This window comes from Cryptotermes secundus, unplaced genomic scaffold (assembly GCF_002891405.2).
Source record: "Cryptotermes secundus unplaced genomic scaffold, Csec_1.0 scaffold72, whole genome shotgun sequence".
Lineage (NCBI taxonomy): Eukaryota > Metazoa > Arthropoda > Insecta > Blattodea > Kalotermitidae > Cryptotermes > Cryptotermes secundus.
The window spans coordinates 370,052-397,433 of NW_019730103.1; the positions used below are offsets into that span (position 1 = coordinate 370,052).

A 27,382-nucleotide genomic window follows, 5' to 3' on the forward strand; every position below is an offset into this window, starting at 1 on the left:
TTCGAGCCACTCACAAAGACTTTCTTGAGAAGTTATTTATCGCTCGCTTTGTTCGAAGTGCAGTATGTGGCTAGAATAAGCAATTAAACGTTACTCTAGATAAGCATGTAAATAAATCATCAGATCTGGTTTGAGACGTTCTGAGAACCGTAGGCGTCTGATATCTAATTTATTTCTGGAGGTCGCTCTGCTTCATTTCTTGTGCTGGCTGTTCCACGTAATTGTAATTAGCTGTGGTGTTCCCCAACGCAGTATAATGTTAATTACAGTTTTATCGGAGCACATATTTTTTACTGCTCTGTACCAGTCTGGGTTTCGTCTTTCCTCCTGTACCGGAAACACAGAAACTGATTCTTGTGACAACTCACCGGACTATACCGTTACGCAATCCAAATGCCTGCTCATTTTCACTTAAATTTATTTTTAAAATCTTATTTATGTATTCCTTACGTGAAGTGTAGATTTTCGCACATTTTCGAGTTCTGACATTCGGCTTTGGATGTTGGTGAGTTGTCAGCTTCACGCTTGTGATCATTGCTTTCGAAGGAGCTCCGGCTGCTCAGTTGGTAATATACTTAAGAGGCAGTCGGGGAGCGATTATGAAGAGAAATATTCCTGGCGTCTGATATTCAGTTTAGAGCCAATATCTTCATTCATTGATCTGTCTTACCTCGGAATGCCCCAACGTGAGCACACGTAGTAAAGGCAAGCAACGGCACGCACACACCTGTACAGCGCTGGAAACAAGAACTAGCCGCTGCAGCACTTTAGACATAGGGCGAGTAACCCTGACAATTTTAATTTTAAAATTTAGAGAAAAAAATTTTAAAGGATTTTAAAATTAGAGCTAAAGATTTTATAAGTGCTAACGTGTGAACAAAAATAATCTACAAACCAGACAGATATCAACGAAGTACATGTTGATAATAACAACGAAAAGAACAATGTGTTTTTAAATGTTAAATTTTAAACTAATTGCAGTGTAACAGCAACGTGAGTATATACACCTGATGATGGCCATTTGAGGCCGAAACATGTAATGCAAAGAAGAGCAAGATCAAGGACATATAATATATTGTTTGCACTTGGGACGGAATTTGTATCATTTAACGTGTAGAGTGCAACAGGATGCTTAAATATAATATTGTGTCCTTATCTTATATAACTCATCATTAATAAGCCAATTGTCGTTCAGCTAGCGAAGAAATTTCCCGCATTGTATGAACTCCTTGTTTTTATTACGTTATTCATAAAGCCCATAATTGGACCCCATCCCGAGCCAGATGGATCCAGTCCACACACTCACACTCCCTTGTCCTTAGGTAGAATCTCGTTTAGCTCCATGAATATGAAAATCGCTGAGTAGTGAATACTGTACAGTGCTTCATTGCTTCTGCGTGTATCCATGTCAAGGTGCAATTATACGAACACTGGACTCACTGCCTTGCGTATGTCTGAGTTTTAATTTATGGGTTTACAATAAGATCACAAACATAATTTCTCAATAATTTATTTAAACTAAGTCCCAGGAGTACCAGGTTATCCTATCGCATTTGTGTCTTTAATTAATGTGTGAATGTACCGTACTTAAAACGAATATAAAAATAAATATCGGATATAAGTGTTACTAGCAATGGAAGTTTATTTAATAAACATGTCTGTGATATATAAATTGGAACCGTGAATTTAATGTATAGGTAGGAGCTCATCGAAAAATTAGAACACTGACCACAGCAGATAAGAGTCTACTTCAGTTTCCAATGTTTAAAAATTGTATTGACTATAGAGGAGAAATGCAAGTAAAATTCTAGTCTGAATGCCTGAAGGGAAGAGATCGCTTGGACACGCAAGCCCAAACGGAAGAATATTATTTTAAAGAGAGATAACTGACATATTATAGGATCCGTGTCGAACTTTTGTGGAAAGGGCAATGAACCTTCGTGTCTATACAGGAGAGGGAATTTATTGATTAGCTTAGGGACTATTTAATTTTCTGCATTCTGTTGGTTAGCGAAACTGCACAGCGGCAAAACAATACGACGCAAGGCCCTTGAAATCGGCTTTTCTTAAATAAAATTTAATTTCAGAAATGTTTCGTCAGAATATTTTGCTGGTCCTTTTCGTGATCGGGAACTAAGTATATACACAGTTTGTCCTCCTCCTGCCATTTTTCCTGGGAATTTTCACTTACTAGCCGAAATGGTGGAGCGTTTCAGCAGGTCTGTCCTCCACAGGGCACGGATATTAATCGAAGAGACATTGCCGGTCATACAAGAGGAATGTTATTAATATGTGCGCCCGACAGCTACAGCGGTGTTTCGGGCCCTCCTCGGGTTGTAATCAGAATGCAGACTGGGGGAGGTGTCAGCTTCTGCAGAACAAAGCGTTATATCTCAAAACGTAGACCACTTTAAGAGATGAAGAAAGCAGTCTTCTGGGATTTGGCACCGTGTATATGTGGTGTTAACCGACGTTTCGGAGGAACGTATCGCCTCCATCTTAGGGTAGAAGGAAAAATATAAGAAATCCGCATGCGAAGAGACCGTGAGAACCGGTAAAAGCAGACCATAATTGTTGCTGCGATCAAAACATTTACACCTCAAATCCTGGAGAACACTTGCAGGGAAATTCCGCTTGGACATCTCACATGTTAAGAAAGGCATTCACGTTGAAGTTGCTTAGCATTCTGCAGTGTTGTTCCTATAATTAATAAAATATTTTGAGTTACGTTTTCATATTCCATGAGCAGTTTTAATTTGTTTATGTGTGGATTTCAAAATGAGAGGCCATGGAAATACCGACAATAATTTAGAATCATCATGTAGAACAATGGTCAGTTATAAGGGCTGCATTTTCATAACATTGATAGAGTAAATAAGCAATGTTGTTATTTGCATTTGCTTGATTTAAAAGTTGGCAACGGGAATATATTATGTTCATGGGATCAATATTTTGTTGTAAGCACGTAGTTCCTTTCTTTCAGAAGTGCGTGTTTTTAGAAGAATGCAGACGACGATTGGGCCGTTAAGTTGGATGGATTCTCATGTAATTGCTAGACAGCGCTGTGTGGCTTAACAACAAGGCGATCTATCGTAAAGATTATGCCCACATCTCAACATTCATGAAAATCTTGTAATGCTCGGTACAGAAAGTATTCATAACTTAGTGGCATTACCACATTCACCAAAGTCAGCATATATCTCTGCTGAAATACTGCCTAACTTGTTTAATAGACAACACAGCAGAAGAGTAAGAATTATATTCTTTACGACTATGTTACCTTGTTCATTGTTCAGAAAATATCTTGCAAGATCATAAAGGACAAGTCCTCCTCAGGCCGTCTGAGTAGCTCTGTCTAATAATTCTTGAACAAGCGGACCCATCTGCATGGTACACAGAACTATGGATACGTCATCGGAAGTGACGTCAAGCTCAAACTCGGCCTCTATGAGCACCAAACCAGCTCTGCTGCTGTTGCTTAGCTGCGCTTCTAAACGTATGAATCTCAGTACTCAAATAGCAGACCTGAGCAAGAAGGAACTCGATTAATACGTCTGGAAACACTGGATGTTTCCCTTCGCTAGGGACCCTGGATTCACACACAGATCTCCAGAAACTGTACACTGTATTAGCCGGACTGAAGTAATTCTTGTCAAGTAAGGTTTGAGGTTAGCTGCCTCCGTAGTCTAGAGGTAACGTTCCCACCTCATGACCCGTGGTACGCGGGTTCAAACCCGGCGGAGGTCGTGGAATTTTTAAGGGCGGAAAAATTCAGGGAACAAGTCCTCCGGAAGGGACTTTAAGCCGTGGGTCCCGTGTCGTAGCTTTACGGCACGTAAAAGAACCTCATATCTCCAATGGAGGTCACTGAGCTAAATTCAAGGACATTTCCCGCCCAACAGTAGTCTCTCACGCCTCTGATAGATGGGAGAAGCATTATAGACAGCACCAAGCCAGTAGAGGCCGAACTCGCTGGCTCGGTCGGGACTGATGGTACGCACCAATATCGGTAGGGTATAGAGACTGGTAGAATATCATAGAGGGAAGCCCCACCCTCTCCAATAACTAACTAACTAACTAACTAAGGTTTGAGGTTTTCGCGGAATGATTATAAAGAATGCCGTCTTCTTGGATGTGGCGCCGTGTAGATCTTGTGTGAACCGACGTTTCGGAGGAAATNGGGAGAAGCATTATAGACAGCACCAAGCCAGTAGAGGCCGAACTCGCTGGCTCGGTCGGGACTGATGGTACGCACCAATATCGGTAGGGTATAGAGACTGGTAGAATATCATAGAGGGAAGCCCCACCCTCTCCAATAACTAACTAACTAACTAACTAAGGTTTGAGGTTTTCGCGGAATGATTATAAAGAATGCCGTCTTCTTGGATGTGGCGCCGTGTAGATCTTGTGTGAACCGACGTTTCGGAGGAAATTATCACCTCCAGCTTCAGGGCAGGAGAATACCCTGAAGCTGGAGGCGATAATTTCCTCCGAAACATCGGTTCACACAAGATCTACACTGCACCACATCCCAGAAGACGGCATTTTCTTATTTTTGGTCAACTTTATATTATATTCCCTTGCTTTGGATTTCAGAGTTTACCTTTAAATTCAGTTATCATTTGTACAGTATTGTTTAATGTATCGTACAGTAATCTGTTAAACGCTGTTTTATTATATTCTCTCTCTTAAGACTCTCACAGTGCAAAATCGACGATCATAATTGAATTAGACTTTCTGTAAAGATGCTTTTCTACATTTAATAAGAATATTTGCTACAGGATAATTATGTTATAATTATAAGTGACAATATGTTTAGTGCGCCCAGTAGGATCTCCAAGGACTCTCTGAAATGAAAGAAGCCAGAGGGCTCTGTAAATCTAGGGAGCCCGAAGTCCTCTGATTGCAACTTCACGACATGCCCTAACTGAACAACAGATCAGGCAATTAATGCAAATTTATTACATCATCAGTTAGTCTGTAGAAATCTGTAATTTCGCAGCAGTTCGGGAAGTTGCCGGTTCAGATATCTGCCCGAAGCCCTGGTCATTCCGTCCCGCCTCCAAGAACACATTTGCATACTGCGGTAAACAAGGTAAGATCGGAGGTTCCGACTGTGACACTCGGGATTAATGGGTTCTTGCACTTTGTCTAGAGAACAATACAGAACTCGACGTTTCGGAAACAGGATCTGTGTCCGTCCTTAGGTGAGGAGGGGAGACGCCGATCTCCTGGACCCTGCACCTGAAGAAGGAAACAGATTCAGGTTCCGAAACGATGTGTTCTTTGGCGTTCTTTAGATTACTGGACGGTGGACAAAACCCGAAACCGATTAATCCTGAAGAAGGGAGCCCTTCTTTCGAAATCCTTCCCCTTGCACAATATCTCACGGGAAATTTGAAATTCGACTGAAAGAAGCAAAAATTTTGTTATAGTAGTAAAAGACGAATTTTCTTCAAATCTTGTATAAAAATGTTTTAACTTTCGAAGAAGAATTCCATTATTTACCGAAATTCTCATTAAACATCTTAGAATATGTGGTTTTAAAGGAAAGTGGAAGTTCTGTTGCTAATTTTGTAATTTTCAATCTAGTCTGTCAAAAGGCCTCCTTTTGCAGGTTACTGCCTGTTTAAGAGCAGACATATTTTATATTAGTTCTATAATGTATTTTTCTTATTGCTAGTGGGGTGGGACTAAGTCCCTGTACTGCGGCCAGTTCTGGCCTATTGTACCAGCCCCAGATGATAGGTGAGGGTGATTGTGGAGCAATTGGTGGAATGAAGATTGGCAGGGGAAACCGAAGTACTCGGAGAAAACCTGCCCCAGCGCCACTTTGTCCACTACAAACCCCACTTGACCAGACCCGGGATCGAACCCTGGCCGCCGCGGTGGGAAGCCAGCGACTAACCGCTTGAGCTATGGCGCGGCCCAATCTATAATGTACTAACTCAGCGTCTAGCAGAAATGAGTGCCAGGAATCTTCCTGGGGCACAAGGCGGCCTGCGCGTAAGGCTGAATACTTCACCGCCATCTGAGACCGATTGTATAGAAAATGTGGGAACCTCGACGTCTCACAACCCTATGGGCCTCCACGGCTTGTCGCAGGGATTGCTTCAGCTTTTTTCCAAACACACCTGTTTATTCCACAGATAAAACGTTGTTAATGAATGTATGCAACCAGGCATTTCTTAAGTAGTTTCTCCAAAACGTGCTGAGGCACTGAATCAGAGACATATAGTTGGTAAATAAGACTTGTAGTTGACCTCTCTTTCGCGAAAAATACACACAATTATAATGAAATGGTAATAGGGAGTAAGAATTTATAATATCGAACTTTAACCTTATGACCCAGTAATAAAAATATAGTTCTTAGAAATACGATGTACCTGTTTGACGAAAGTCTGTTTACTTTAGAATGTGAGCTCACTTCCGAGTTTGGAGGGTTTTGTTGCGAAGCGTTTGTATGAGTTGGTGATTCTGTTCAAAGCTTGCGTTTACAATCTGTGAAAGGAATCAATGCGCGACGCAAATATCAGACACCATCATTATAATGAGAAAAACCAACACACGTGAAAGTAGAAAACTTTCATAGACTTGCTTCTTTATGAGAACGTTCATAAACTTGATAATTCATACTTCCAAAGCAAAGCAATTTGCATGTGCAAGACATGAAGATATTAAAGAATTCACCGCCTCAAAGGCTGAATTCGAAAATACTTCATTTGCTATTCCGTTTACGTAGAGCTTATTCGTTTGTACTTAGCAGCAGTTGCCACTCTGTTAGCATAACCATGCTTATTAACACCTTACCGTAAATAGGGTGGAAACGGTTTATGGGTTCTTTGCACAAACTGCATAAAGCGAACGCATAACGGCCATGTTCTCTCTACAAGTCGAATTGTTGGTGTAGTTGGTTGGTTTCCAGTGGCTGCATTTGGGATAATTTAACCCATTTTGGTTGTTGCTTCCCAATAGAGAGCACTCAATTTCTTGCTTTGTTGCATCTTGAAGAAGTCTGCACTTCTCTTGGGAAGCTTTGCCAGGTCTGTTGCTCATTTTGCACTACCCAGGGGACACGTATCGCTCAAAGAACGTTACGGACGCGCTCCCCAGCAAGTCGAATTGTTTCTCTGCATAGTTATTGGTACCTAGATAGCATCTATCTATCTATCTATCTATCTATCTATCTATCTATCTATCTATCTATCTATCTATCTATCTATCTATCTATCTATCTATCTATGTATCTATCTATCTATATATGTATCTATCTATCTATATATCTATGTATCTATCTATCTATTTATCTATCTATCTATGTATCTATCTATCTGTCTATCTATCTATCTATCTATCTATCTATCTATGTTCTAATATCCCTGCTATTTACTGTAAAAAGCACTATTATATTTAGTATAAGCCATTGTTAATTGTTATATTTACTGTTATTGTTATTATTGTTATTGATAATAAAATCATTACCAGTTAAAAAAAAAAAATCTATCTATCTATCTATCTATCTGTCTGTCTGTCTATCTGTATACTAATGCACTTTGTGCTGAGCTGTGTTTAACTGCAGATAGAGAATACATTTACATTCCAGAAAAAGGAAACATGTTTCTTCACAGAAGCATGAAGGATAAGAGTACAAATAGTAACACTGGGGTACAAACATTTGAGAGGAAAAGACTTCAGCAATAAATGCTGAGAATGCAAGTCACGAACGGGTCTATACCGGAAGGACGCTTGAATTACGGACAGAGAGACCGGGCGAAGCGAGAATAACGGAAAGTGGCAGAACTTTTGACGGAATCAAGTTTATACACAAATAGGAATGGCACCAATGCAGTGTAAGCTGTTATAGTGCCAATCGTTACAAGGGAGCGCTGCTGAAGAAGAAGCAATAAGAGCCACGTTTTCAAACCGGTTGAACGCGAGAGGGGGCCAAAAAATGGGTTTGGTGTGACAAAATGGTAATACGGAGAGGGGAAAGGAGACCACGAAGATTTGGAAGCAACAGTAACAGGTCAAGGCCACATTCACAAAGTTGAAAGCAGGTTAAATTCTGGAAATATTTTTCTGCTCTTCAGTTCAGAACCTTAATTATTGTCATCTGCTGTCCCAAAAAGTAAATTTCAAAATATACATTTTGTTTCCTGTGGGCTTCAAATTGCAACAGCACATGCAGACGGTGTTTGAGAAAAGAGAGTTGAGGTCTGGAGAGACAGGAAGTGACAGGAGACCCATCGCAGTTTTTAATAATGAACATGTAATTTCCGCAAAATTTTTTGATTGACCGAATTAATTGTTGGGCACGCAGTAGCGCAGTTGGTTGAGGCACGTTGCTACAAGCCGTAGGAACGCGATTTCAATTCCCGCTGAGGTCTTTGGATTTTTCAATTGACATAATCCTTCCAGCCGCACTGTGGCCGTGGGGTTGACTTAGTCTTTAACAGAAATGAGTACCAGGAATTAATTAAATAATTTTCCTGGGGTGGTAAAGAGCGGTCGGCGCGTAAGGCTGACAACCTTACCGCCATCTGTGAGCCAATTATCTAGAAGCTGTGGGAACCTCGACGTCTCACAACCCTATGTGTTTGCACGGCTTGTTACAGGGACAGCTTAACAATTTCTCTGTTGCCAAATAAATTATGATGAGATGGGCTGGACTGGGAGCTCAGGAATGTGACAGAATTATTCGGATAAACTGACAAAAGCATTCCTTTCGGAAGATATCTGACTTGACGTTAGGATAACATTTATATGAATTTTAAAGAAATAAGTTGTCAGTACGAGGACTCGACCTCTCTGGCTCCACTGATGCTCCAGAACATGACAATGAACTTTTAGTTTCGTAAAATGAGAATAATTTCTTGACAGTCTGAGAGATTGTTAGCTTCTTAGTTGGACTGAGTTCCATGGATTTTGTTAATGTTGACTTTTGTAAACCCCCTCATTCAAATGTTTTAGTACGCCTTCGTAGTGGCAGTATCAGTTAGGAGCAGTTTCCGCGTCTCGAAGAGGCAGTGCTTTTAGTAGCAACCGTGAACCAAACGTTTTCTCCAACTTTGTACATCTTAACGCCTGCAGGTGGAAGTCCTTGCGCACTACGGAGCGAGTCACGAAGCTGATCGCGAAGAATTACAGTGAGGTGCTTAATTCATGTAGTTGTGTGTGGGCTGTCCAGCACAGAAAAAGGAGTTCCTTTGTCGTAACCCCTATACAATTCTCGACAAAAACATGAGCCGGAACTTGTGCCCAACACTTAGCGCAAGCCTTTTTATACTCTCAGATAAAAATACTGTTACCGTTACTCCACTTGAAAAACCTTTCTTCTACTAGTTCCAGTGCAAGGAATAACTCAGATGAGCTGACAGAAAGAGAACACTTGTGTGACCTAGGATCTTAAAAAAGTAGGGTGGAAATCTACGGATAGCATTCACCTGACGATGGGGACTACTTGACGAGCTCTTTTGAACATGGCAAAGAACATTCATATTTCAAGAAAGCCGGAAATTTCCTGAACAGCTGAGCGATTTTTGTTTCTCTGGATGAACTTTGCGCCATGGAGATATTTCGCAGAACTGAAGGATGAAATCCCTTTGAACGTGTTCTTGGAGGCTTCGGAGTATGTCTGAATGTTGTCGGCTCTTCCGTTTGTTTTTGTGTTGCTGGATCTTCATAAAACACAAACACAAACATAACCGAAAGAATCTAAGACGTGTTCCAAACCCTTCAGAAACACGTCGAAATCGATTTCCGCTTGTAGGGCTTCGGCTTATATTTTAATACTCTTACTTACTTACTCATGGAGCTGAGCCCTTCTTGAGGAGAAGACAAATCTGCAGCTACTCAAGAATTTCCCGGCATTTTATGGAACCCGAAGGTTCATCACCGTGTTCACAAGAGCCCTCCACTGGTCCCTACCCTGAGCCAGATTTATCCAATCCATACCATCCCATCCTATCTCTCTAAGATCCATTCTAATATTGTTCACCCACCTACGCCTTGGTCTTCCTAGTGGTCACCTTCTTTCCAGTTTCCCTATCAGAATGCTATATGCATTCCTCTTCTCCCCCATTCGTGCTACATCCCTGCCCATCTCACCCTCCTTGACTTGATCGTTTTAATTATATTTGGAGAAGAGTATGAAGAGTTATGAAGTTTCTCGTTACGTAGTTTTCTCCAAACTCCTGTCACTTCATCTCTCTTCGGTCCAAATATTCTCCTCAACACCCTGTTCTCAAACATCCTCAGTCTATGTTCCTCCCTTAAAGTCAGAGACCAAGTTTCACACTCATACAGAACCGCAGGCAAAATTATAGTCTTCTATATTCTAATTTTTATGTTTTTGGATAGCAGACGAGAAGACAAAAGGTTCTGGACTAAACGGTAGCAAGCATTACCCGAGTTCAATCGATTAATACTCGATAATCGATTTTAATACTCAATATTGTTAAAATCGTAATATGGACGTTCAGTTTTAATTTAAAATTTCATATACGTACATATAAGACTATTATCTTTGCTGTAAGTCTTATTGCACATACAGCAAAGATAATAGCAAAGATACTTAAAAGAAGAATTGAAAGGAAAATAGAGGATGTACTTGGAGAAGATCAGTTTGGATTTAGAAGAGGAAAAGGAACCAGGGATGCAATTGGGATGATGAGAATTATAGCGGAACGAACTTTGGAGATAGATGAAGAACTGTGTGTTTGCTTCATAGACTGGCAGAAGGCATTTGACCGGGTAAACTGGACCAAATTAATGCAGATCCTGAAAGAAACAGGTATCGATTGGCATGAAAGAAGATTGATTAGCAAATTGTACATGGATCAGAAAGTTAGAGTACGACTGGACACGGGGGAGACAGGAAGTGTGCAGATTGGAAGAGGAGTTCGACAAGGATGCTGTTTATCACCAATTCTGTTCAACTTGTACAGCGAATGCCTTACCAAGGAAGCTCTGGATGGGCTCGGTGACTTCAAAGTAGGAGGGCAAATTATTCAAACTGTGAAATATGCAGATGACCTTGTGTTAATGGCTAAGGAAGAAACTGTGCTACAGGGCATGATTGATAGACTAATTGAAATTGGAAGGTGCTATGGCATGGAAATGAATGTGGAGAAAACAAAAGTAATGAAAATTTCGAGACAACCAACCCCAGTCACAATAAAGATAGACCAAAAACAAGTGGAGAATGTGAAATGTTTTAAATATTTGGGTAGCTTGTTAACAGATGATGGAAGGTGTACTTGTGAAATTAAATCCAGGATTGCCATGGCAAAAGCTGCATTTAGCAAGAAGAAGAATCTTTTTACCAGCAAATTGGACTTAAATTTGAGGAAGAAACTAGTGAAATGCTACATTTGGAGCATAGCTCTGTATGGGGCTGAAACATGGACACTTAGGGCAGTAGATCAGAAACATCTGGAAAGTTTCGAAATGTGGTGTTGGAGAAGAATGGAGAAGATCAGTTGGACCGATTATGTGAGAAATGAAGAAGTGTTAATTAGAGTCAGTGAGCAGAGGAATATCCTACATGAAATAAGAAAACGGAAGGCTAATTGGATTGGTCATGTTTTACGCAGAAACTGCCTTCTAAAAGAAGCTATCGAAGGAAAGATAGATGGGCGGATAGAAGTGACAAGAAGACGAGGAAGAAGACGTAAGAAGATGCTGGATGACCTTGGGGACAGAAGAGGATACTGTCATGTGAAGGAGAAAGCTCTAGATCGCATTAAGTGGAGGAATTGTTTTGAAAGAGACTGTGGACCTGTCGTCTTGACAGATTACTGATGATGATGATGATACGTACAGATTTAAGTTGGATCCAACAGACGCAAATTAACTAACAAATTCCATAATAACATTGCCGTTTACCTAACCCGTCACCAGTTGTGTTTTCCTCAAGGTCACTTGATGATGGCCTGTACTGTTTGTGTGACGGCAACACATCTATATCTATTTTATTGCCATAAACAGGATGGAGCCCTTCAAATACATACCTCCCTAATAAAAGTCTAGATTGCTCGAGTTGCATGTCCAAGACATCTGCGTGTTGGTGTGGTGCACGCGAATTCATTACTGTCGCCTCAAGTGTCCTGCGCATGCTCAGTTTAGTACACGTCATAAAAGTGTAATCGTTTTCTCGTTTGTTAAGCCGCGTACCAAAGGTAATCTCTTTAAGATCTGTCGTGAGGTACAGCAAGGTCATTATTTTCTTTTTGAATCTGTAAAGTTCATCCTTAACGAGAATGGGAAGTACTTAACATACTCGTATAGAAATGAGTTATAAATGTGTTTATTGTTGTTACAATAGTGACGCCCGAAAGCCAGCAATGACGAAGCAAGAGAGGTACGGAACTACAAACGAATAGCATGCTGTCGCGTGAAGTAGAGGGTTCCTTGCTGAGTTCTGTCCTCTGAGATACAGGGAATTTCCTCTCGTCCAGTAAAATTCAACCGACATTTCGAAGGAAAATTTGGCCTCCATTTTCACGATAGAAAAAATAAGCCAAACAATGAACTAGCATGAAATACGCAACAAGCAAAACAAGGTTTTTTCCTTAGCTTAATCTTCGACACTGATGATAGAGGCGAAATATTCCATCGAAACGTCTGTTTAGACTTTCAACGGACTACACGACGTTATATCCGAGAATGTAGAGCTCTTTTTATCTTATTTACAAGAGACAATTTTAAGTATTTTTCACGTGCCTACGCCTTGGCTTTTGAGTGCTTCTTACAATATAGTATGCGTGCTACATGAGCATAACTTCTTCATAATAACCAAATATCAGGACGGCAAATTATGAAATAAATCTGTGATGTCTCAGGTGGTTTAACGATTAGGCTACGGGCTGGACGGCCGAGGAGTTGGGGTTACGTTTTTAGTAAGGACAAGGGAATTATCTACTCCCCTCAGCTCCCAGAAGGCTCTACGGGCCGCCAAGTCACCTACCCAATGGGTACCGGGTTTCTTTCCCGGGAATGAAGCAGTAAGGTCGTGAAGTTCTCCACTTGACTCCCTCTAGTGTCGAAATTAAGAATGCTTTGAGCTATGGTTTTACTCAGACACACAGCATGTCTCCATTGTGTGGTGCTCAGCTGAGCCAACCTGCATCGCCATGGTAAATATTGCATAGTTAGGGGGTTCCCAGCGGTTCTCGGCGGCCGCATATCATCTTGTTCTGTCTGCATACCGTGTCCGCAATTAATGAAATAAAACGTCATGGACATTAATCACAGAACAATGCTTGCCAATCAACAAACACGATACAACGAGACATGTGTGTGTGTGAAATTAAGACGGGTTATAGAAATTGAATCTGGAAACGGAGAGCGCATAAGTGCAAGAAGTTGATTCACATCTGTAGGCGTGAACTTATTTCTTTATTTCTGACAATGGAAGCAGAAAAGCCAGTCAAATCTGATGCATTAAGATGTACAGAAGAAATTAATAAACAATCATAAATAATATTTTAAGCGCATTCGAAAGAAACGTAATTAAAGCAATAAATAATTAACAGAAGAGGTCAATAATGCAAAAGGATTAAATTATAACAAATTAACAGATCTTATAAAAGGAGGTCAAATTATAACAAAAGGTGTTTTGTATTAAAAATAATTATTATTCTGTCACGTGTAGGGGTGCATGATTAGCAGGAAAGCGTAGAGTGGGTTATTGAATTTATGAACACCCTATGCACTCCACTCGGGACTACCTCTCGACACCGACCATGCAAAAAACACAGCTTATCCATTGTTGAAGAGGCGTTTTTCTGCGCCGTTGTATACCAGTTGTCGCTGCGCTGACCACATAGGAAACACAGCTCTTCTGGTGTTGCGAGAATTCGTCTCCACACACATGTGCTTATTTAGTTGTTCCATAGCAACGGCTCTACGCGTCAAAACTAATATCGTGACAATTCCTCTACTGCTGAGTGCGAGCGTTACCTAGCAACGGCCGTTTCTCTGGCTCCACAATTCTTGCTTTCAGCAAATACGTTACAATACCAACAATTGTTATAGATTATATACAGGAAGAAAATGTATGAAGGTGAATCTTGAATATTGCAGACTGACTTGCTAAACGCTTGACATCTGATGACGGTTTCAAATCGAAATGTTGTTGCTAAGCAACGAATATACCAATGAACGAGTGTTGATGCTAATACATTGAAGTTCAGTATGTACTTAGAACCACTACCGAAATGTACTTAATTCAAGTCTGAGTGGATTAATCTGACGTCTCTTCGACTTTATCATCACACGTAAATGTTACGTATATCACAAATACAAACATTTGTGCGTGTAATTAGTAATTATGTCTATATACTGTTCATAATCTGTAGCCTGTAATGTCAGACAAATTACCGGTCTTCGGGAAACCAATTATACAATTTTACGTTTCCGTGCATGTGATAGGATTACTAACTATGGACCTGAAGCGCTATTAATCATTAAAGTCTAAAGTTTCATAAAGAGCTTTGGTGTTGGGCCCTAAACAAACCGGATGGGACATGCTTCAGAGCCTGTGTAGAGCTGTGACGAGAAATACGGCTGATTTCTATCACGAGACAAAAGCAAATTTTTCGAAATTGTTTAAATGGCGAACAGGCGCTCTGTTACATTAAGGAGAATATATTTTTGTACGAATGTGACGCGGTTTTTGTTACGTTACCGAGCTTTGGCCCCTTCTGTTGTTACACTGCGAAGCTGTGATTCAAAGGGAGAATCTGGAGGAAATCCTGGAAAGTTCAGGGCACGCAGCTTCTGAATCACAAAAACGAGAATCGTCAGGGAATATTTGATGCGACTGAAGTGGGTGAACACGCGGAGTGAGAGCCCAAAGTACAGACGCCGTGCGCCTTCAGGTGCGGCTGACAGCTCGCCATTCCTAACAAACACGCCGTCTGCCTGTGATTATTTACGTTTGGCACAATATTTCTTTGGACTAAAAAACTAAGAAGAGATTAAATTGCTCCTGAGGGCGGGAGAATACATTATAATAGAAGATAACTGACCAATAATTCTCTTTGGAAAGACAGAGACCAGAAAGTATACAAATTCTATGGCATTATGATCTATGTTTTGCATTGTTTGTAGCGGCAACCTATTGAATTTTAAGGTCTGAAATTTGTCAGATATGACTTCTATTATTCCCTGCGGTTGTAACAGCTAGCGAATGAAATATTGTTAAAGATGTTTGTTTCTAATATCCTGTCACAAAAATCAGCACATCTAATAATAATAACAATTCATCGACACTGAAGAAAATTATATAATTTATCTTGTGCTTTTGCTGTTCGCTAATGTTCCTACTTTATCTTAACACACTTGTATGCTTGGACGGATGCAATATTTCAGCATTTCAGTCCCAAGTTGAATGACTCCGCTACCTCGGAAATGGTGGAATCATGGAGCACCAACTACTGCAATTCCTAATCAAGACAACCGCCATTTTATTCTTAATGGAAGGGACAGTTGTGCTGTGTGTTGGAATGAGCAGGGCTGAAGAAAATCAGGACAGGTTTCAGTGACGGGTGATGAAACATCAGTTTCCATAAAAGGCTGGGAATTCCTCGGCTAGTAGAGCGACTATTAGTTTCAAAGGAGGAGGACTCCATTTTGTTAATTAATTAATTCGGCGTCTGTGGGTTCCATGTGAACTGCGGTAACACAGATAGCAAACTTACCGAGCATAGCAATTTCCACATTACATAAACGACTTTATACACGTGGTTTTCGTTGCTAAAACCAGCTTTCCTTAGCGCATGCGCTGAGGATGCCGCTGTTCGCTACGAGATGAAAGCTGAATGCAACGTGCATGACATATAAAAGACAACTTTGGCTTTGTAGCGATGCTTTTTTAATTCAGTATATGCTATAAGAAGTAAGTTACGTAATTAATGAAGTGCTCAAGTAGGAAAGTAACCGGTCTTCCAATCCATTAATTGAACAACTGAAGCGCTCTCTGTGCATGCTTGTGACGTGGCAGAGGCTCCTAGAAATGCATCAGAGTTTCAGGGGAGACGTTTCTCTGAAATATCGGTAAACGTGCTCCAGTTTAGACGAACTACAGAAGTCAGGACCCTTCACATTTAGATCTCACGACTGCGTAAGTAACGAAAACTTCCGTGTAAGTGGCAGTGCAAATCAAAGCTGATAAAAAATGTTAACAAAACGATCTAAGTAAATGTTGAACTTAAAGCCCATCTGCTACTAACCAAATAACTAACCAGTAAACTGCCTGACTTACTGAACGGACAACCCACCAACTACCATACATACTCGTAACTATTATTTTTTATTGCTAGTGGGGTGGGACTAAGTCCCTTGCACTGCGGCCACTTCTGGCCTATTGTACCAGCCCCAGTTGATAGGTGAGGGTGATTGTGGAGCAATTGGTGGAATGAAGATCGGCAGAGGAAACCGAAGTACTCGCAGAAAACCTGCCCCAGCGCCACTTTGTCCACCACAAATCCCACTTGACCAGACCCGGGATCGAACCCGGGCCGCCGCAATGGGAAGCCAGCAACCATTTGCAGCCCTTCGTGGACTTCATGTACCCCCACAACGATGGGATATTCCAGCAAGACAATGCACCGTGTCATCGGGCCGGAGTTGTCCAGAATTGGTTGGAGGAGCATTCTGGAGAGTTCCGACGAATGGTGTGGCCACCACGTTCGCCCGACATGAACCCACTCGAGCATTTATGGGACGTGGTGGAGAGGTCCATTCGCACCCCAAATCCTGCACCTGCAAATACCCGGGAGCTGTGGTCGACTATCCAGACGGCATGGCTCAACATCTCTCCAGAGGTCTTCCGTCCACTTGTGGAATCGATGCCACCTCGAGTTGCTGCACTTCGCCGGGCTAGAGGGGGTCCTACACGATACTAGGTACCTATCCCATGACCTTTGGCACTTCACCACTGAACTGCAGTATTAATAATATTAGATACAGTAATATTAATAATATTAAAATACTTGACGTAAAAATACAATAAATTAGATTATATAAAACAAGAATAAAATTCTTCGATCGATGAAAGAAAACATTGAAGTTTCTACTAGACCCATTGATCCGAGCACATCGGTTGGAACAACCCAGCCGAATTTCAATTACGAGCAAGTTTCATGTGTCAGCATCGGCATGACGAGTTGCACACTCTCATGTCACGGGGTTAAGGCAATTGGAATTCTCGCAGATAATATCTGGGCATTCCAATAGCAGGGTCGAGATCTGAGGTCACAACGATGCACAGATATCATGACACAAGTAACGACAGTAACAAATGTCGACGCATGCGCAAAAGAATTTGCTGTTCTATAACACCTGCTGCCTAGAGCAATTCAGGTCGTGGGTTTGGATCATAGCTTTTATTTGTTTCTTAGAGACGAGCTGAGCTCTAACTTTCACCTGCAGTATGACGTAATTAAAAAAAAATATGGTGACTAATCAGTTTCACATATTGAGTAGCAGTGTGTGTGCGTGCGCGTGTGCGTGCGTGCGTAACGAAAGGAAAGGAGAGGTGCGAACTTGTACATGTACTTCAGTTTATTGTAGCGATTGGCGAACGCATTTACGTCGTAGTGACATGCACAAGAGGACGCGGAGCACACAAATGGCGCTGGTAGAAATTTACCGACGTTGCGGAATAAAGAAATGACTACAGCTTCAGGGTCAAAGTGGAGCGAAGGGAGCGACCAGCAGAAAGTAAACAGTTGCTTTAAATTCACCGCCGTTAGAACCTCTCAAGTCACCACATCGTGTGGAATTTATTTTAATTATGAAACATACCAACCACATTGAACAGCTAGAGTTACAGATTCAGATTAATTCTGAACGGTAAAAAGACAGAGAACCTATCCGTCGAAGGAAGAAGAAGAAAGAGGTAAGGAGGAAGGAGGAAGGGGAAGGAGGAAGGAGGAGGGAGGAAGGAGGAGGGAGGAAGGAGGAGGGAGGATGGACGAAGAAGGAAGGGGGAAGAAAGAAGGAGGATGGAGGAAGGAGGAAGGGGGAAGGAGGATGGAGGAAAGGGGAAGAAGGAAGGAGGAAGGAGGAATAACGAGGGTTTACACTTGATATCAACGAGCCTTGCCTGTGAGGCAGTAGCTAATATGAGCAACATGTATAAATATGCAACTGTGACTGCTCCTTGAAGACTAAGAAGTCTTTGACAGCGTGACAAAGACGGAACGTGGTTGTACCATCCTGAACAAGAGTGTAGAGAACAAAACCGTTCTCCGTTTGTCCTGCCAAAAAATGTCAGGTGCACAATGGGATTTGTGCTTTGTGACAACTGGCGTCCCATTAGCTTGTCGCCACCTCCAGCCATAATGTGATGTGGGTTTGTGAAGGGCCCGCGTGATGACATTTGCAAGAAGAGGTGTCTTGATACCTGCAGGCGGAACGCGCGAGACAGAGACAAGCCGTCTAGCCAGGATGCAAGTTCCTTCCACAATCAATCTTGCTACAACTGAGGTTATCGAAAGCCGCATCAATAGCTTACGTAGGAGGACGTGAGAATGGTTATGGGTAACAGGGAGGCAGACCCACGGTAAAATTCGAAAATCTCTTCCTCAGTAGCTTGTATAAATTTATATGAACCCGCACTATGGCCTTGGGGTAAACTGAGCCTAAGGCTGAAATTCTCACCGTCATCTGTGAGCCAATTGTCTACAAAATGTAGGAGCCTCGACGTCTCAGTACCTTATGGGCCTGCATAGCCTGCTACAGGGATACCTTTACTTTTTCTGTTGTGATGTTGCCGTGGGTGATGTGTTATGCTTTAATCTATTCCTGTATTTGCGCCAAAACTGAGCGACTTCAGCGGCAGAGGAATTGAAAGGCAGTGGAAGGAGAAATTCCATTAGATTGCAGTAGCTCAAAAGCTTTGTGTGCCCATAACTTTATGAATTTCATCTGACGGATTTATGGAACCGATCATAAATATTTCCGCTGAATTGCTTGGAAACGCAAAAGGAGATTATAAGAAACGTGTTTAAGAAAAACTTCTCAAAGAGAAGTGTTGTATTTGGTCCCTTCAGTAGCTGAAAGTTCTGATGGTCAGTTGAAGGAATTCATTACGTCTTAAGCGGCACATTTGGAGATCGATTTCGTCAGAAAGCTTTTGTGTCTAAACTTCTTCAAGGCTTTAAAACTACAACACGATTTTGTTATGTATTAAAACGATAAGTCCGGCAACACAAGGACAGGGCAACAAACTGAATGCAAAGTTTTTTGGGAATTGAAAATGGATTTGAAGAAAGCAGTCTTCTGGGATGTGGCACCGTGTAGATGTGGTATTAACCGACATTTCGGAGGAACGTATCGCCTCCATCTTCAGTGTAGAAGGAAAAATAAGAAAAACCGCAAGCGAAGAGACCGTGAGAACCGATACAAGCAGACTGGAGAAGATGGAGGCGATACGTTCCTCCGAAACGTCGGTTAACACCACATCTACATGGTGCCACATCCCAGAAAATCGCTTTCTTCATAGTCACCGCCGTGAAAACCTCAAATCTTACGAAAATGGATTTATTCGTATACTCTCTTGATTATATTTCATTTTTATGTGTCCATGAAAACGTAATTCGTTCAGCCATCGTATTTTGGTTTGTGAAAGATAGCGAAATCCGTGAAGAAGTCCTAAAATTGGCCATTAGAAAAGGAACAACAATAAGTGAGATAGTGAACACGTTTCCAACTCATCAAATATACATTTCCAAAATAGTTCCTTTGACTGCTGGCAGCCCTCCTAGCATGAGTGGCTGACAAGCAGGATTCTTGACGTTAGTCACAAAACATGTCCGTCATTCCTTTGTGCCCTTTTGTTGCATTGTTCATCAAGAGGTTGCGCTGACGTCATACGGAAGATAATGGAAATTGTCACTGAAGTGGGTAACTTCATTGCTCCATGCGTTTTAAATAAAATGAAATTTAAATTGCTTCTGAAAGAATTTGATTAATTCACTGTTTGGTGGTGTGCTCATGTAGTAGTGTACATTGGCTTCGTCGTGGGCGTGAACTTGACAGATTTGTCGAGTGTTTGAATGAAATAAAAAGGTTTTAGGAGGACAGAAATGCAACAGGGTCCGAAGCTGGGGGATGCACAATCGAGACTCGTTCAGGTAAGCGAGTGCCACGTCACACTGCAAGGCACTGGGAAACCAACTGAAGAATAATCTGAGCGAGGTTCGAACCGAGTACCACACGAATACGACTGTACAGCTCTGACGCTACGTCAATAGCTACGTCAGCCTCGTAAGATAAGGCGTCGAGAAACGTTTTTCGCTAAAGCTGGACTCAGGGGTGAGATGAAACAACATAATATAATGTTTGTAATTTATTCTCTTATATTTAGGAGCCGGGATAGCTGAGTCGATATAGCGACTCTCTGCGGGCTGGGCAGCCTAAAGGTCGGGGTTCAAGTCCCTGTAAGGCAACATTTCTCTCTCCTCAACGTCACCCAGACCGCCTCAGGGGTCCACACAGCCTCTTATCCAACTGGTATTTGGGGAGCATTCCCCGGGGGTAAAGCTGCTGGGGCGTGAGGCTGACCACTTACCCCCAAGTAGTGCCGAGGTGAAGAATATGTGGGTCTATACCTCCACTCCCTATGTAGCTTCGCCGGGTATTGCTTAATTATTTAAGCACAGGGCCAATTTTACCTTTTACATTTTATTCTCTTATAAAGTAAAAAGTAAAGTAAAGCTATCCCTGTACCAGTCCGTGAAGGCCCATAGGGTTGTGAGACGTTGAGGCTCCCACATTATCTAGACAATCGGCTCACAGATGGCGGTAAGCTTGTCAGCCTTACGCACCGGCCGCGGTTTACTATCCAGGAAAATTATTTAATTAATTCCTGGTACTCATTTCTGTTAGAGACTGAGTCGACCCCAGGGCCTAGTGCGGCTGGAGGGGTTAGGTCAATTGAAAGAAATCCAATGACCTCATCGGGACTTGAACCCGCGACCTACATACAGTAAGTGTGAAAACAAGGCAAACAGTGAAGATATCTAGTTGAAAACCGCTCTACGCAATCACTTCCTTATGGTTCATAATCCATTTCAAAACCTAGAACTTCACAGAGAACACAAAGAATTAAACCATGTACTGATGTATAAATTCGAGACTTTGTCCACGACTACAGAGGATAAGATTATGTTCGATACATCGAACAGGAGAAATTTGAAGGTCTATGGGCTAGTAGGCGTAGTGGTTATATCTATCCATCACTTTTATTTATTTACTTGTCATAATTGTTTTTTGCTTATGAAGCCATGTTACCTTTACATTAGGCGTCTTACAGGGTGATGAATCACGTCTGAAGACCAGTGTAATGGTAACAAGACATCTTAACAATAAACAATTACAGATCAATAAATAAAAAAGCATGTGTGTTGCGTTACAAGCGACAGACAGATGTATCCCATGCAAAAAGAGAAGGAGCACGGGCCAGCAAGAGAGCAAGGCTTCTGGGCAGGCAGAGCTGACAGCTGGTAGCGGATAAACCGGCGGTTTAGAATTTTCTTAAGCAAGGCAGAAGATATGGAAAAGCAGAAATACAGACTGAAATGCATCGAAGATGTGGAGAATGATTTACGAGAGATGAAACTGAATAAATTGAAGAAAAGGGAAAATAACAGAGATCAATACACATCTGTTTTCGAGGACGCCTTGCGTCTCGGAGAACCGCAGAGCCGAGGCATGCTTTGAGGAATTCTCGAACTAAAACATGTTACAGCCGATGGCCAACAACAGTACCCAAATTCCTTTGAATCTTACCTTGCAGTTACCAGAATATTGTGACATGATACCCGAAAGCCTGAATAGTAATGTCAGATTAGATGTTCATTGCTAGGCAACGACTCGGTAAACATGTTCCTGCAGTAACGAATACGCAAACAACAATCAAGTAACTTCTGCTACTATGTAACGGCGCAGTAAACATATTTTCCCAACGATGGAGTGGCTGTGTTTTCTGCACGGGCCGTGCATAGTGGTTATGAAGAAGAGTTGAATTGAGAAATCGAGTTTCGAGACGCCAGCCTGTCAGGATGAGAGCTTGGGAGCAGAGGAATGGAATTGGCAGCTGCAGAACAGTGGCATGACAGGAATTAGGCTGCGAAAAGATGATTTCATGTGTGATCCGAAGTAACAGAGTGTTATGAATCCGTTGCCAGGATACGACTAGTGGAGACTGAGAACCCTAGTGTGTGTGGCGATGAACTATAAAGTGTGTAGAATAGCGATAGGGCTGTGTTCTGTATAGTTCCGAGTAATCTGTAAGGTGTCAATAAATGCCATCATCAAATTCAGAATCCGTATAAAAGTCACGAACACCCCCCCCCCCATAATACGTTACAATACTGATCTCCCCTTCTACTCCAATTTCCACACGCTCAGTTGTAGAATTCGGGTTTCAGCTTCGTGTTCCCCTCCGCTGAATGCAATGGGTGGCGTATGAGTAGAGTAGTTGGTTGAGGCACTACGCTACAAGCCGGAAGGTCGCGGGTTCGAATCCCGAAAGTCAGTAGGGTTCCTTGGACGGGGATCAGCCCATCGCAAGGCTGTTACCTACACATATGACAGCACGAACATAGAATAAACGTAGACAGACATCCATTCTTCGAGGGTGATTTGAACCAAGGATCCCAGCATTCGAGTGAGCGAAGACAGATCTTGCCTCAAACGGTGCGGCGTCCACCAGGAGGGTAGCCGTCCGTACCCACTCAATTTTGGGCAAGCTGGGCGCCTGAGTCAGTCTCGAAGTCATGAGGTCCTTCGTCTGCCGGAAATGAAAACCCGGTCCTACAACCCGAGCCAGCCAGTATATGACTGAGGTGCCGTAGCTCGAAATATTTATAGACTCGTGCATTAATAACGAATTTTGAAACTAGTTTAGACCCCCAATTTGAAGCAGCAGCCGTGACTGTGAGAGTTCGAAGTATATTTGTAAGCCAATTATTAAAAATTTTCAAACAATAAATTTATTCAAAATTCAGTGGGAACGTGTCTGATATGTACTCCAGTGCAATAGAAACAGACAGAGACATAAGGAGCTGCTTTAAGAAACATCGTGAAATCAAAATGCAGTTTTATTTTGGACAGAGATGCGGATTACAAAGCTCTGCACGTTAATGAGGAGATGTTAAAACGAAAAAATTAGAGCTACATTTACCTCGAGAACTTACCCTTTATTCATTAAAATCTTAAACGGATGGGGGGGGGGGTTGATGGGAATGACGAAGTATAAAGGTTTATTGAGACCAATTTTAAGTCTGTTTATTTATGCGTCAGTTCACACAGCCTCATCTCTTCGACAGAAAACGTCATCAGAACAAGGCACACCAGGCAAGGGCGGTTTGTTTGCATCTCTACGGAGCTGTCAGCGGCAGGAATTACTACAGTGGCACAAATTAATCATGATCATTTAATATAATATAAAGCAATTCTCATTTTACAAGTCTATATTTATTATTTATTCTAATAAAACATTTGATATGTGCATCAGGATTTATCGCTCATATATTCGTGATCCCAGCCTCTTCTTGCTTCTCATGACGATAAACTTTAAAACTGCTTAATAATTTATTTACATATTTATTTTGTTTTAAACTGTAATACAGTAATATTCAATTCCAAAATATTATTCATGCATTTGCAATTGTTACATTTCCTGAACAGCAGTTCAAGAAAATCCTTGTTCTTTATACTACCTGAACGTTAATCTCGTCAACATATAACCCATTACTTGAACCATCTTCTGAAAGAGTCCAACCCAGTCAACATCCTCACAAAACAACTTCCTCTGAAATCCATTTTAGTGTTATACTCCCACGCAAGAACGGCTCGATAAACATGGCGCCGTCTAAGCCTGTAACTGCAGCACACAGAGATTCCTTGACGACCCAGATGTTCGTCATTATGGAACCCAAAGGCTCATTCTAGTCTCTACTGAGGGAGAATTACGTAGGGGTCAAGAAGATTTCATGTGAATGAACGTTCAGCGCCTGCGCACTAGGCAGGCTGCACTTCGATCGCGTTTCTTGCTATATCAGCGCTCCCGCACGACGATTCGTCGGAATGGGGAGGAGTAATCACAGCTGATGAGGACCGCGCAGAAGTCATCGTTACGTCACTTCGTCCGGGCGAAGAAGAAGGGGAAGTAGCGCCGCTGTTTTCTTTGTCCTGTGCTGTGGTAGTTTCCGTCTTATTCACAGGTGTCTCTGCATTCGCTATTCCGGTGCTTGTGCATTTCTTAAAATGAGTCCTCATGTTACTAGACTGACTGAACCGTAGCCCACATTTGCTGCATGAGTATGGTTTGGTTCCAGTGTGGTAGTTCAGGTGCGTTTTGAGGTGATGTTTCTTTGTGAAGGCCTTGGCGCACAGCTGGCAAGAGTATGGCTTGATTCCAGAATGCAGTCGCATGTGGAGCGTCATGTTGCTCCTGTCGGCGAACGCTTTTCCACAAACGCTACACGCGAACGGTTTCTCACCAGTGTGAATCCGCAGATGTTGTTTGAGCAACATTTTGCGTGAGAACGATTTGTTGCAATGCGGACACGAATGTGGGCGTTCACCTGAAACAAGAGAAACAGTGAGATACGAAAAATTGGATGTCCATTATATTAGGTCTCTCAATGAGATCATAGCACTGGCCATGGAACAACTATGGAAAGTTGGACAAATATTATACATCCATTAAGCAACGACAAACATTCTATCACAAACGGAATCCTTGAGGTACCTTGAACGAACGAAACCTAAGGGATCGAAGTTCGGTGATCGCGAGGACCACGCCGTTTGGACCGAACATTTATGAAAGGCATGTTTTGTTAATAAAATAATCACGAACTGATCTCAGTTCAATGCGAGTGTTATAATTGTAACTATGTAGTGAAGCAGTTGAGGACACAATAACTCCTAACATGTCAGTGATCTTAAAAACTGCTCTCACCGCGGATGTGTTCTGATGTACCTTGTAACCGTATATACAAATTTCGGTTAACCCATGGGTCTGCTTAATAATGAGAACATCAAATGGACCCCAGCACTGGAGACTGCGACTAACAATTCAGGTTTATGGCCTATGTGCTATCGGAAATGTTGCACAATAGATTATGCATGTATTGTAATGTACAAGTGTGTCTCTTATCTCAGCACATGAAGACTCATGTAAGGATGTTCACTTCTTACCTATAGGCGCGTCAAGGACACTGTTTCATTATCAAGAGTATATACATTCTGATTGTAGGATTGGAAACGAATATTGAAATGGAATTACTTTGAAGGAAGCGGTCGGCCTAACTGAGGTACTATCCGGGACTTCCACTGGAGGGACTGACTAAAACCATGAAAACCCTCGGTAAGGACAGCCGGTGATTTGAACCGAGGACTTCCCGAATTACCTCTAGGTCAGCTTGATAGGTACAGTTAGTGTGTTGGCTGACCTGTATGGATCCTCACGTGCATGTTGTAGGCCACTCTCTGATTGAAGCTCTTGCCGCAGTATTGACATCCATACTCCTTGCGGTTTCTGTGTATTTTCATGTGAGAACTGAGGTATCCACGATCGTTGAAATATTTGCCGCATTCCGGACACGTCGCTGCGAACTCACGGGTACCCTCGTGAACGGAGCGGTGGTATTTGTAGTTGCGCAGTTGGCTGAACTGTTTGCCACATTCCCCACATTGGAACGGTTTTTCCCCCGTGTGGGTCCGGAGATGAACCTGTAACATTAAGTTGATCCTTTCTACTTATAAGTTTCTAAGATTATGCAGCGCAGAAGGGGTGACATGATAACGTTAATTTAAAAAATAACCTACTGTACTCAATCACTCAATACTTTCTGATTTTCAATCTATTTTCCTTATATTATGATGAATGTAAGCGTGCATGTCAGCTCTTGATCACTTTTAAATAAATTAACGAATTTTTATAAACATTGGTCTGAACATGGTAACTTCACACCTTTGTATGTTTATACAACGTGATTCTGAATTACTGTTGGGGTTTCCGTGTCCTATAATTTTAAAATCGGAAGAAACAAAGTAAAACTGCTTACAGGATATGAAAGTGTAACTCAAAACGTTTTATTACATATAGAATCAATACTGCAGGATGCTAAACAATTTCAACATGCGAGCCTTTCGTCGGACGAAAGCGGTATCCAGTCTCTCTCCGGCATGGGCGGTGTAACTGTTTCGATTGCAGCAACAATTCTGAGCTTCAGTTCATCGAGAGAGGTTACAGGGGTCTAGTAAACAATTTCCTTAACGTGTTCCTACAGGAAGAAATGAAGCGGCATAATATCGGTGAACGCGGAGACCACGGAATTTGTCCATCAAGGCCAGTCCATCCATCTAAGAAAATTCATGTCAAGAAATTCTCGGAAAGTCTATAAATGAGAAGAATATAGCATGCCACATTAAACTTTTTACATTATATTTTCAGATTCCGTAAGCAGTTTTATTCCATTTCTTCCGGTTTCAAAATTACAGACCATGGAAACCCCGACAATAATTTAGATTCATATTATTCCTGCTNGTCATTCACCGTCATATTACGGCCGCTTGATTACGGTACCGCTACCCGAGGAAACCCAAGCTTAAGAAATTCTGATATGGAGACCGCAAGCGTATTAGCGTTTGGTAATAGAGCTTCGCGTAATATACACATTTTATAAAGGGATGTTTTGTAACAGAATATCATTTACTTTCAATTTAAAGGCAACAAGTAATGCAACATGTGAAATTCAGTACACATATCTATGTACAGTTCGGTAAATAGCTTAAATACAAACATGGCAGCAGTAAAAGCTTCTGTTTCTATCACTTAGCCTCTGTCACATAACTGAATTGTAACATTATGAATCCGTCTCCTAGACATTCCAGGCAGAGAGACATCGGTATCCAAATGATAGGCCCGTTACACTAGAAACGTGAGTAGCACACAAATTCGCAACGTCTAATTACGTCAGTGCCATGACTGTACAGCAAGCACCGGCAACTGCTTCCATGATACGTAGCATTTTTGTCACGTTTATATTTACTGAAGTGGCGGACGGTTTATGTGCTTTTGAAAATGCATACGTCCAATGCTGTATTCACAATATCGCAACATTCGATCCTCAGCGGAACTCTGTCTACAACCTCACTTCCGGCGTCTTCAAGATCTGTTTTAATATTGTCCTTACTTTTTGCTTATATCTGCCCCTGCTCGCAACCCGTTATACTTCCCGGCAAAGCTCTGTATGCCTGACCACAAATGTGCTAATTGCCTGTTACGCATCAATTCAACATTTTAGCCCTAAACATATACAGGCCTTGTGGACCTTGGCCGCTTTTTCAATTTCTTAAT

At 41.8% G+C, this 27,382-nt stretch overlaps 1 protein-coding gene across 1 annotated transcript in view; it reads right to left on the reverse strand.

Annotated features, from left to right (window-relative positions):
• Positions 1-23,362: 23,362 nt before the first annotated feature.
• Positions 23,363-27,382, reverse strand: part of LOC111866018 — a 135,288-nt gene continuing 131,268 nt past the window's right edge. The window contains exons 6-7 of the mRNA XM_023854501.2: positions 25,473-25,752; positions 23,363-24,602 (exon numbers count right to left, since the gene is read on the reverse strand). Coding sequence (XP_023710269.1) covers positions 24,037-24,602; positions 25,473-25,752 — 846 coding nt within the window. The 3' untranslated portion in view covers positions 23,363-24,036. The remainder of the gene's footprint in view (positions 24,603-25,472; positions 25,753-27,382) is intronic.